This window comes from Tamandua tetradactyla, chromosome 18, assembly GCF_023851605.1.
Source record: "Tamandua tetradactyla isolate mTamTet1 chromosome 18, mTamTet1.pri, whole genome shotgun sequence".
Lineage (NCBI taxonomy): Eukaryota > Metazoa > Chordata > Mammalia > Pilosa > Myrmecophagidae > Tamandua > Tamandua tetradactyla.
In genome coordinates, this window is record NC_135344.1 from 33,019,240 (window position 1) to 33,032,156 (window position 12,917).

The 12,917-nt window shown below is 35.6% G+C and overlaps 2 protein-coding genes across 4 annotated transcripts in view; both read left to right on the forward strand.

Annotated features, from left to right (window-relative positions):
• Nucleotides 1-8,346, forward strand: part of MYO5B (myosin VB) — a 461,360-nt gene extending 453,014 nt beyond the window's left edge. For all 3 annotated transcript variants that reach the window (XM_077135491.1, XM_077135492.1, XM_077135490.1), the window contains 2 exons: nt 841-921; nt 4,342-8,346. In XM_077135491.1, coding sequence (XP_076991606.1) covers nt 841-921; nt 4,342-4,494 — 234 coding nt within the window. In that variant the 3' untranslated portion in view covers nt 4,495-8,346. The remainder of the gene's footprint in view (nt 1-840; nt 922-4,341) is intronic.
• A 3,092-nt stretch (nt 8,347-11,438) lies between these two features.
• LOC143662411 (ribulose-phosphate 3-epimerase-like) lies at nt 11,439-12,300 on the forward strand. The gene is given in 2 exon segments (XM_077136093.1): nt 11,439-11,903; nt 11,906-12,300. Coding segments are annotated over 2 exon segments (465 nt in total). The 5' UTR covers nt 11,439-11,833.
• The last annotated feature ends 617 nt before the right edge of the window (nt 12,301-12,917 follow it).

Below are 12,917 nucleotides of genomic sequence, written 5' to 3' on the forward strand. Positions count from 1 at the left end.
TATGTACCTTTTCCATGCCCAGCACCTAAGGAGATGCAAAATTCAAACTCAGTGTAGCACAGTAAATACATCTAAATATAGGAAAGTAAACATTACTTTCCCATTAACTACTAAAAGATGAAATAAACTTTTATGAAAACTCTTCTTTCTGTAAATATGCTAAAAGTTTTCAAACTTCTTTTCCTCTTTTAAATATATTTTGCTTTCCTAAATTTATTTCTAGAATGTAACTGGCATTATTTTGCATTTGGGCAGGCTGCTACCACATAACAATTTGTAGGCAGGAAAAACATGATCTCTCATCAAAGAAGAAGAAAATGTGCTCATTTGTAAATGGACTATTTTTTTTTTAACTGGACTGGTGGGAGGGAAGTGCCATTAAAGACCTTTCTTAACTAAGGTAAACTTTCAGTGCTTTTTTTTCGCATGGGCAGGCACCAGGAATCAAACCTGGGTCTCCAGCATGGCAGGCTAGAACTCTGCCTGCTCAGCCACCATGGCCCACCCTCAGTGCTCTTTTGACAAAACCTTTAAAGTGAATAAGAGGCCGAACAATTTCCTAAAATCCTAATTATTTTATAAGCCACCAAGCATGGTGGGGGAGGGGAGCAGAGTGGATGTATAGGAGATACAGAGCAGTAAAAGGGCAGTAAGACAAAACTTACAGGTTCTTATTTACTATATTTAGTCTCCTAGTGTCAGTGATGGTCCAACCCCATCTAAGTTACAAGTTCTCTTTAAAGAGGATTGCATTCTTGTGTCAATGTCCTGTATTCTTTAAGTTCAAAAGTCATCTTACATGCATTTAGCATGTACTAAACTTCTGTTTTATTTTAACAGATTGTCAAAATTTTGAACCTTTATACTCCCCTGAATGAATTTGAAGAACGGGTAACAGTGGCCTTTATACGAACAATCCAGGTGAGTTTTAAAGTATTAATCAGAATGGATTATTATTTGGAATAAAGGAATGAAGTCCTGATGCATGCTACAACAATGGAAGAAACTTGAAGACATTCTGTTGAATGAAATAAGCCAGACACAAAATATTGTATCATCTCACATATATGAAATAAGCAGAAAATGTGAATTCATAAAGTCAGACCTAGTCTAAAATTAATAAGGTATGGGCAGTGTATATTGTACATAAAGGTCAATATGTATTGACCTTTAGCATGTACATTTGAGGGGGATGTTAGACTCACCAAAGGATTCTCAAGAGGATCCTTGTGAAATGACTACCTTGTGAATTTTAAACTATAAAAAATTTTTAATTTAAAAAAATTTTAAATTATTATTTTAAATTATTATAATAATAATACAGGTAATATCTAACTTTTCTTTTCAGTTTCTTTATTCTTGTCTAAATCCTTTACAAATCCTCAAACTCTGTTAGAGCCTATTGATACATCTAACTAATGTACAGAAATTAAAAGCACCTTAAAGTCTATAAAAACTATTTTTTTCAGAGCCCCATCACTTCACATTTTGTGTATGTTTTCACATGCTGTGTGATAGGTTTATAAAACAGCAAGGCTTAGAGTGAGCTGAGAGTGAGCTTTCAGTGGTCCCCAAAATATTCTGTCACACTCGCACCAAAGCTATCATGTGGTATCTTCAGTTAGTAAAGCTTGTTGCTTACTCCTCCCTAAACATCCTTGTCCCTTTTAGACTTATTTCCCTATTATTTCAAACTGCTTTCTCAAAATGTTATACTTCAAAATTGTGGTTCATCTTCCAAAGTGCCAAACACATGGGTGTTTTTTTATCGACGGGGAAATTTAGACATTTTTACCCCGTTTCATTATCCTGTAACTGATGAAAATGTGGGCAACTTTAGGTATTTCCTGTTACTGTAGAACTATCTAAAAATCCTACACTCACACTGATTTCACTCTAAAATCCTACTTCCCAGAACTTTTCAAATGCTACCACGTATTTACTGACCTCAGCCCCTGCTTCAAAGCTTATGAAAAATCAAGGTGCTAGGAGTGTTAGACTCAGTGGTAACATCTAACTACTGGATGTGTTTAACAAAGTAATGTCCCTTGTTCTTATCTCTGAAACAGAGAAATGATTAAACATTTACAAAATTGCAACATATTGTCACGATCTGAAGCAACAATGGTGTCTTCACCTCAAGCTAGTATTGAATAGCTTATGCTTTCACAAAATCAGGATAATTTCCCCCCCTTCGTGCAGTCCTCTCCCAGTTAATCTTGGTCTTGATGGCCTTTGTAAAAGTACAGTTCCCACCTGGAATTCATGATTCAGGGATTAATGATCCATGCACAGGCAGGAGGAACAAAGGAGATGATAAAGATATTAGTAATAATAGCCAATACAGCACTTAACATGTGCCACAGACTGTTGTATGTGCTTCACATATGTTAACTCTTGATTCTCACAGCCTGATGAGTGAACCTCACCCCATCCCATTTTAACACTGGGGATACTGAAGCACAGAGATGTTCAGTGATTTGTCCAAGGTGGTGCCAGTCTTAGAGCCCAAGCCCTTAACCACTTCACTCATATGCCTTTCCACATGATTTGCACCTGAAATGTGTTTTCTGTTCTCCTTTAGATGAAAAAAAAAAATTTTTTTTTTTTTTTACATGGGCAGGCACTGGTAATTGAACCCGGGTCCTCGGGCATGGCAGGCAAGCATTCTTTTTTTTTTTTTTTTATGGATTTTTAAAAATTTTATCTTATTACCATATATTCAATATAACATTTCCCTTTTAACCACTTTCAGAATAAGCTTTCTTATATAAATTGTTGTAATATGTCTAAGTCAATTCATTATGCTGTTAAAATGCATGCACATTAGTTTTATATTGTATATATTAGTTCTTATATTGTACATTCAAACAAAAAATATTGAGACTAGATAACATTTCACCACATGATAGGATCAACTAAAAAAAATTATTGACTTAATTCTAAGTTTCAAAAGTTATATGGATGACAAATACTGTCAGGTTATTTAAATTTTGCAATACATTATGCAAACTATAAGTGTGCTTATGTATGATATACACTCAATCATATTAACAAATAACTGAACTAAAATTTAATTACTGAGAACACTCTTTAAAGATGAATAGTAATTAGCACCTTTAAGAGTCATGCTTCTTTCAGGTATTTTACAATGGTCTATCACAGAAAATAAAGCTTCAGGAAATCTTCACATGTGCAAATCACAAAGAGTGCAGCTGAAGTGATCATTTTTAATAGCTTCATAAACTCTCAGATTCTATGCTGTTGGGTTCCATCTGCACTCAGAATAGGAGCAGACAGAAGAGAAATATCACCACTGAAAATCTGAGTTGTGTCCAGTAGTGGTGGATGTTCTGCCATTATCAATAAGGCATTAATATACCGGATAACCCTCCAACTAACACCCAGCGTGCTTCCCAGGCCGTGTCAAAAATTCAAAGACGCAGGTACTGGCACCAGGCGAAAAGGAGCCAACACAGAAGGGCGTTTTTTTCCCCAGGTATTTTTTTTTTTATTAATTAAAAAAAAATTAACTAACACAACATTTAGAAATCATTCCATTCTACATATGCAATCAGTAATTCTTAATATCATCACATAGATGTATGATCATCATTTCTTAGTACATTTGCATCGATTTAGAAAAAGAAATAGCAAGACAACAGAAATAAAATGATAATATAGAGAAAAAATATAAATAAAAAATACAAAAAATATATATAAAAAAACAAACAAACAAACAAAAAACTATAGCTCAGATGCAGCTTCATTCAGTGTTTTAACATAATTACATTACAATTAGGTAGTATTGTGCTGTCCATTTTTGAGTTTTTGTATCTAGTCCTGTTGCACAGTCTGTATCCCTTCAGCTCCAATTACCCATTATCTTACCCTGTTTCTAACTCCTGATGGTCTCTGTTACCAATGACATATTCCAAGTTTATTCTCTAATGTCGGTTCACATCAGTGGGACCATACAGTATTTGTCCTTTAGTTTTTGGCTAGTCTCACTCAGCATAATGTTCTCTAGGTCCATCCACAGGCAAGCATTCTTACCTGCTGAGCCACCATGGCCCGCCCTGAAAAATTTTTTTAAGGAATGCTAGGATTAGGAGAGAGTTTACAGTCATCTGATCTACAAAAAGCCTTTAAACCACTACTTCTCTTCCCACTGAGTATCTTCAGGAGTAGGGAGATCATGTTTTCCTGGTCCTAAAGTCTTACCTAATTATCTTAACAGCACTCTTTTCATGATATATGGGAATTCACTTCTGTGAAGTCACTTAAACTGGCTATTTTTAGGCATAGTAAGTATTTTGCATGGTCTTATTCTTCCCACAGGCACAACTACAAGAGCGGAATGACCCACAGCAACTGCTGTTAGACTTCAAACACATGTTTCCTGTTTTGTTTCCATTTAATCCTTCTTCTCTAACCATGGACTCAATCCACATCCCAGCATGTCTCAATCTGGAGTTCCTCAATGAAGTCTGAAGATACACATTTCCAACCCTGGCTCCATTCCCAGTGAGGGCAAGAAGACAGCATACAGGAAAGTGAAATGTTTCAACCTGGTAAAAGTGGATCAAATCAAAGAGTAAGGGCCTGTGCAGAAAACTGAACTATACAGAATAAGACACAACTATGTCAATATTTTTTGTATCCACTGCTCAGAATAAAGGCACTTGAAATATGGGATTTTTTTTAAAGTTTGATTTCAATCTAAATAAATACATAGCATAATCCATAGCCACCCCATCCCTATGACCATAAAAAAAAGTTTCCATTTCTTAAAATGGAAGCTGCCTAGTATGGGTCTTTGCATATAACTGAAGAATTAACAAATTAAAATAATATTAAAAATATGTAAAATACATAAATTGCCTTCAGAGAGCTGTAACAAATAATGGTAGTAATAACAGTGAAAGCGCATACACTCACATTTCCCAGGTGCAGATAAATTTGTGGTAAGATGGTCTAGAACAAAACTAGGGGCATGGACATTCTGATAAGTCTCTCAAAGGTATCAAAGGTATTTTTTTAATGCCTGGCGATGCAGAGACAATGGTATAATTGATCTCCAGACTGAACATTTTGAGTACTGGTTTCTGAAGCAAAATGGCAAGACCCAGTCCCTAATGTGCTCAAACCTTTTTGCATAGTCTTGGGTTTAGGAAGGAGTTGTGCTAAAAATTGTGCTGTACTTAAACTTCATTTTGTAAACAAAATGTAAAGATATTCTTTGATATTCAATGCTAATCCATAGACTAGCATTTTCACAAAATTCTATATATGCTAAATGTTAGAAAAAAACAACTCTTGTTTTATTTACAGATGTAATACCCAAACAGGTCAATATGAAACTCAGTAATCCCTTAATGCAATTCAGTGTCCAATAAGAGTCATATACACACTAGTAATCCCAGACAACCAAAATAGGAAAGGAAAACAGTCTTCATCTTGATAATCAATTGATGTTTGAAAAAATAATCAGGATAGTGACTACTGAATTATTATTCAAAGGTTTTTTTTCTTATTAAAAAAATAAAATATCAACTTTCCCTTTTCAGGCTATTTTCAACATTTTTCAAATTTGCCATATAAAAATCATTGAAAAAAAAATCATTGCAAATACCTCTGCTATGAGATAAGGATTTCAGAAAAAGAATATTCAGTAATAAAATCACAACATAACAGACTTAGACATTTGTTGCTTTTAGAGGATTTTTTTTCTTTTGTGAGTGTGACTCTTCAAAACGAATCATTTGATTAGAAAATTGTACATATTCTTTATACCCCCTTCTATTTTCTTACTGTTCCCCCCCCACCCCATACTTCTGATAGATAGTAGTATGCTGTTCCCATGATGGAAACAGATGGTGTTTGCAGACAATATGAGTAACCTGTACAATACTTCAAGAGGATAAGATTCCTCTATGAATTCCAAGTAGTATGCCCCTCTGCCAACACCTTGTTTTTGATCAGTCAGCCAACTGAAAAGGCCCTTGGAAACAACACACTCCAAGCCCTAAACACTCTTCTGTACTGAGCCCTTACATCTCAACCTTCTCAGCTTCCCTAGTCATTTTCCTTACCTCCCAGGGGCCAGAACAAGGCAAAGCACCTGGATTAAGACAGGCTGACTGTTGTGTCCAAAACAGGTGCCATCAGCATTATCCCTTCTACCCATCTTCTGTCAGGCATGTGCGCAGAGCTATGCCTTTTCCTTCTCAGTTACAGTTATATAATCACCAGTGACCCTGACACACACCCTTCAGCCCACACGCTGACTTGTTTGGAAAGCCAGTCTAAAACAATTGGGTCTGTGGCTACCTCTTCTAAGTTGTTTGTTAAGGTATGATTTGCTTTTTGATGCACTTTAGTTTCAAACTGAGACTTATATGTAAGGACTGTCCTTAATCTTCAAAAAAAAAATGCCTTGTTAGTGTTAAGGGGTTTTGACAGACAGTGACTCCACAAATACAATGGTTTACTGTTCTTACATTATGTTTTATACCATCATTCGCCATATCTTTGGGTCACTCTCTGCTGTCATTGGTCAATCACTATAGCTGCCAAGGATGTACAGAATAAAAGCTTGGCAATGAGAATAATGGTTGGGGGGGTGGCGGCTTGTGAATAGTCTACTTAGCCTAAGAAATGGCAGACTTAGTTCTCTTCCACTGGAGCTCTGTTTAATTTATATAATTTAAAAAAAACAAGTAGACCTTTATAGACCACTAACAATAAAGAAATATAGTAATTGGTTATTAATGTTTAGATCTGTCCTATTTAACAGTTGGAGGCTGAAAGAATCATCTTTCAGGAAACTTGAAATCTTTTGTTAGCATTTTTATTCTCTGCATTTTAAAAGTTGGTTCAGTGCAAACATTTTTCAGCTTCATGAAATCAGTAATGATTTGTAATTCAAATGACTTAATTCAATATAAATATTTGAATTTTTCAGTAATACCTATCTTCATTTTTTAATATTTAAAATTTGGTTGACACTTTTCCCACTTTGTACCTTCAGCTGTTATGAGGGTAACTGACTTAATTATTTATCTGGAATGAGTGTTGCTATGGGAAAAATCTTAACAGTCAATATAACATCATGGTGGAATTTTTATTCATATTTTAAAACATTAAACAGAAGCATTTTAAAGATTACTTAAGAATGAAATATTTATAGATCAAACAATTTGTGTTTTAAGTATTATATGGGGCCTATCTGCTTACCTACAGTAGTATATGTTTTGTACACATCGGTTAATGTTGCTTAAACTTACAAACACATTACCTACATGCATTCTCCTCTGCCATCAGAGGTGCAGTGAGATTTATGGTACCTGTAGGCTCACTTCAGAAGCAAATTAGACCCAAAGATGGTAAACTTTTATTTTCCTTTTCCCATGGAGCATGTCAATAAGTTATTCCCCAGGACTAAATCTTAAGGCTTTTGTAAAAAGTAAAACAAAACTAGGAGTTTGGAAAAGCTAGAAAAAAAATATTGCTACCACCGATTCATCAAATATTTACTTAGAGCCTTAATGCAATTAAGAATATAGTAACAGGGCAGGGCCATGGTAGATCAGTGGCAGAGTTCTCCCCTGCCATGCCAGAGACCTGGATTTGGTTCATGGTGCCTACCCATGTTAAAAAAAAAGAATATAATAACACAATAAATGAGAATCCATTTCTTTGCATACAGTAAATTGTTCTCATACTTGATTTAATCCTAAAGCAGCAAGGGTATCCTAAATTAAAGCAGTTGTATAATGCCTACATGACCAAATAGTTACTAAAATGTGACAGTATGGGGCAGGACCCTGTAGTTTTTCTCATAGAATGTTTCTCAAATCAATTTTGTTGCATGAGCCAAATATCCATAATTCACTTTTGTACACAATGGTGCCATAATTACAGAATGGTGGGTAGAAAATTGAGTTCAATGCCAATGACAATAAAACATGACTTTTTTTCCTATTATAAAGGTCATTAGATACTAAAGATAATTTTTCCTAAAAAAAATTCTAATAATGATAAAGGGGATCAATGAGAAATAAAAGTTAGCTACTTTCTAAGTAACATCATATCAGAATAGTCCAGATTTGGATGTAATATCTTGCCACCAACTGATGTTAGATGAAGGACTGCCTCTTTGAAGGAGTTCATGTCATATTCAGGGGTGAGCCTAATATTGTAGAAGAAATACTACTGAAAAGAATATTTTTCCATTTGAAAAACCTGTAAACTGTACCTTTGTTTATAGAAAAATGCTTGTAATTGTCACTGTAATATTCAGCTGTAGATAAAAGTTTGTGGAAATAAATACTTTTGAATAAATTGGTGTACCAAATCTAAATGAAATTTAAAACTTCAGCCTTGGGGGTACAAGGGTAGTTCAATGGTAGAATTCTTGCCTGCCATGTGGGAGACCCGGGTTCAATTCCCAGCCCATGCACTTTCCCAAAACAAAACAAACAAAAATTCAACAAATGGTTCTGCAATAATGGGATACTCACATGGAAAAAGAATGTAATGTGACCCCCACCATATAGCACACCAAAAAAAAAAAAAAACATCTTTAGTTGCACTTTTGTGGAAAACCTTACAGTTTTACAATTAGTGCTTTCTTGGAGAAACTTCCTTCTGGGACCTATATTCAAACATGCATCATGACCAATTTAAACCAGGCATCCATGAACTATTGCCCGTGGCTATTGGGCCCCACATTTTGTGTAGCCACAACCTTAGCATGACTTCTATATTTTAAATGGTTAAAAAAAAAATTTTTTTTAAATATATGATTTAAATCATATGGAATTTAAATTTGTGTCCATAAAGTTTTACTGAAACACAAACATGCCCATTTTTTGCATACTGCCTTGGTTGCTTTATAAATATAACAGTAGAGTTGATGAGTTGCAACAGACAGTATAGGTCCCATAAAGTATAACATATTCATTATCTGGCCCCTTATAGAATTTGCAGACCCAATTTAAACTCTAAATTCCGATCTTCCCATTGGCTAGCTGTGTAACCTTGGTAAGTTATTTTCACCTTTCTGGGATGAAGTTCCCATGTTTGTATGATGTCGTCGTCTTTAAAAAGGCAGTACAGACCTAGACCTGGAGTCATTTCAGCAGTTTGCCCTTTAGAGGGACAAAAAAAACAAAGTTTACTTCCAGGATTGTGCAAGAGGATATGCCTGGCTTTAGGGCCAGAAATCTCTAGTGCCAGGACACGGTGATGCAGCTGGTAAGACAGTTCTTCTTTTCTCGTCCCTTCTTTCCCCTCCACTCCCTTCCCCTCCCCTCTCCCCCTTTTCATGTTTCTTCCTTCTTTTCCAAATGATTTATACAAAGAGAAAAGCTAGTCTTTTAGAGAAGTATTATGGTAATAAGTTAACTGGAGTTCCCCATAATAAGTTCAACTACTGTAATAGTTAACTAGTACTGGAACTCCGGTTAACTTATGATTATTTTAAAAAAATGGGTAAAGAAAAATCAGAAAACCTACATCATACACATGTATTTAAAAAATGAAAAATTATTTAAAATTGCAGCTACATATTTAAAATAAGGGGCCATATAGAGAGTAAATTTTCATTTATTAAACTGGCTCTTTCTTGGGCTAGACTATGGCTATAATCCACACTGCAATCAATTACAGGGAGAAAAGTGGCAAGGAATCACTATCAAAGATAATGATCTGAGTGCCACCCAAGTGGGCACAGTTAATACCTTCTATGACAACTGGAACAGGAAGCTGAGTTTAAAGAAACTACCTAAATATTCTCGTTATGTGTAGGCAAAGAATAATGATTAATGAGCAAGTTAGGTGGTCAAGGAAGTTGAGGCTTTTGAATAAAGGTTAAACAGATGAGCTCTAGGTGCAATGCAAGATGAGACACAAGACCTTCAAATCTGTTGATGTCAGTAGATGAGACAGTACTGTCTCATCACCCTCTGGACTTGATATATTGAAAGTGCTCAAATACTTTTTTTTTCCTGCATCATCTCTTATAATCTTCACAACAACACTATCATGAGGTAAATAACTTTGTTATTCCCATTTTTCAGATGGCTCAGAGAGATTACATAATTTGCTCAAGGTCACTGTGATGGTTAGGTTCTGGTGTCAACCTGGCCAAGTGATTATGTCCAGTTGTCTGGTCAGGCTAGCACTGGCCTGACTGTTGCTGCAAGGATATTTCGTGGCTGGTTGATAACCTGGAAGGCTGGGGTATTAAATCATCAGTCACTTGATTGTATCTGTGGCTGATTACATCTGCAATCAACTAAGGCATGCCTCCCAAAACAAGATTATCCAATTATTTGAAGGCTTTTAATGAAGAAGAGAGACTCCTGCACTTCTTCAGCCAGCAAGCCTCCCCTGTGGAGTTCGTCCAGACCCTTCATCAGAGCCACCAACTTCACAGCCTGCCTTAGGGATTTTGGACTCTTACCATTCCCATGGTTGTATGAGACACCTTAATAAATCTCACATTTACAGATCTCTCCTGTTGGATCTGTTCCTTCTGAGAATCCTGACTAACACAGTTACAAAGCAAAGAGGTGTTAGAATTGGGGATTTTAACTCAGATCTAGAGGACTAGAGGAGATCCTGATCTTAATCACTATTCTATATGTTTGGGAGTTAAACATTTATCAGCAAAGATCTACTGGCTGCCTACTGAGTATCTGTTGGTGCTTACTATAAGTCAGGTACTATACCTTGGGTTCAAAGAAGTGGGCAGAACTAGGCCTAGAAAAGAAGAGTAGACTAGGTAAGGGGAGTGTTACAAGCAGGAGAAATGGCAGTGCAAAAGTGCAGAGGTGAATTATTCAGGTGAGTAAGTACACCATATGGTTAAAATAAAAGAATTCTGATGGACAACAGCAGAAAACAAGATCAGAAATGCTGCAGATGAAGCGGACTAATCACCAAGAACATATAATTTTAACTTTGCACAAAAATAATATCACTTCAAAATATATAACAGAAACTAACAAAAAAGGTAGACAGATCCTTAATCAAAGTGGGAGATTTTAACACACTGCTCCCAGTAACTGATAAAGCAAGCAGACAAAAAATGAGTAAAATTAAGGATATTTAATGTGATACAAGAATACTACACATAACTTTATGGCAATAAATTAGAAAAACCTATATGAAGCAGACAATTTTCTGGAAAATATAAATTAGCAAAAGTTGTCCAAAAATAGGAAAACCAAATAAACCAAAACGCATTCAAGAAATTGAATCTTGTGTTATTAAAAAAAAAAATCTATCCTCCCAAAAAGTACCACCAGGCTTAAAATGGTTTTACAAAAGAGGCTTACCAACCTTCGATAAATTATTTTGGACACATATTTTTAGAGAATAGAAAAAGTCAAAGTTATTTAGCATATTTTATAGGGTCAGATGCTAAAACTGGACAAGAACAATGCAAGAAAAAATTTAATCTATCTTCTGAATATAAGCACAAGAACTCTATATAGTATATTAAGTGAATTATGAAACAAAACCCAATACTTTATGCCAAAGAGGGTTTATTCCAGGAATGTGAGAATGCGTCACTGCTGGTAAAAAAATTGATTAATATCGACTCATTTAAAAGTTGTAGTGCTAGGGAGAAAAAGCACTGGACAAAATCCAACAATCATGATTAAAAATAAAGTTAGGGGCAGAGTGCCTCCAGATGCTGTGTCGTAGGCCAATTATCTGAACCTGATGTACTGGACGAGTACTTTGTTCCCAACTTTACCTTTGGTCACCCTGTGGTAGAAAGCCTCTGAGAGCAGCAGGCCAGGACCCTTTCTTTGACATGTACATGATGGTGTCCAGGTTGGAGCAGTGGGTAAAGCTAATGGCTATATAAGTAGGAACAAATCAATATACTTTCATCTCAAGGCTACTGAGAACCCAGGAGCTTTGATTAAAGACATTCAGGAGAATGGGATGAAAGTTGGCCTGGCCATCAAACCGGGGCCTACAGTTGAGTATGTGGCACCATGGGCTGATCAGATAGATATGACCTTGGTTATGACATTGGAACCTGGGTTTGGAGAGCAGAAATTCATGCAAGATATGATGCCAAAGGTTCACTGGCTAAGGACCCAGTTACTGTCTCCTATAATAGAGGTCGACGATGGAGTAGGTCCTAACACTATCCATAAATGTGCAGAGGCAGGAGCTAAGATGATTGTGTCTAGCAGTGCCATTGTGAGGCGTGAAGACCCCAGATCTGTGATCAACCTGTTGAGAAATGTTTGCTCAGAAACGTGCTCTTGATCATTGAAACCTCAAAGAGCCCAGTATATATGCTCATAAAATCTCCTTATTACTGGAAAACAAAAGGATGTCTACCAAATCATATTACATCTGAAGGTGTACTGCTTTTATTCATTATTCATTCTACCGACTAAAATCTATTATGCAGAATGTTCTAAGAGGTTAGAAATTTTATGTATTTTATTTTAAGTATATATTTTAAATATTTTAACTACATTTTTAGTGAAGGAATTTAAGATTAGTGTGGTAAATACCACTTGATTTTGTTTTTGTTATATATTTTTTCACATAAGGAAGCATTTATTTGAGGTTTAATATGAAATCATACAAATAAAATTTGTATAAACAAATCCACACCAAGGCATAACACAGATAGCAAAGGACAAAGTAAAAAATTAAATGGCAGCTATATACAGGTGGACAGTTGTGTCTTGTACACTAGAAAGTCTTTTTACAAAATAATCATCTTAGATCAAAGGAAGACCAATCTTCAGCATCGTCCTGCAAGATGGGTTACTTTAGCATTTCCTCCTGTTTTCTCCAAAATCCTCTTTTAGTATGGTGATTGCCACCCCCTCATGATGCCTTGCCATATGTTTCTGTTGGCCACTGTAGTC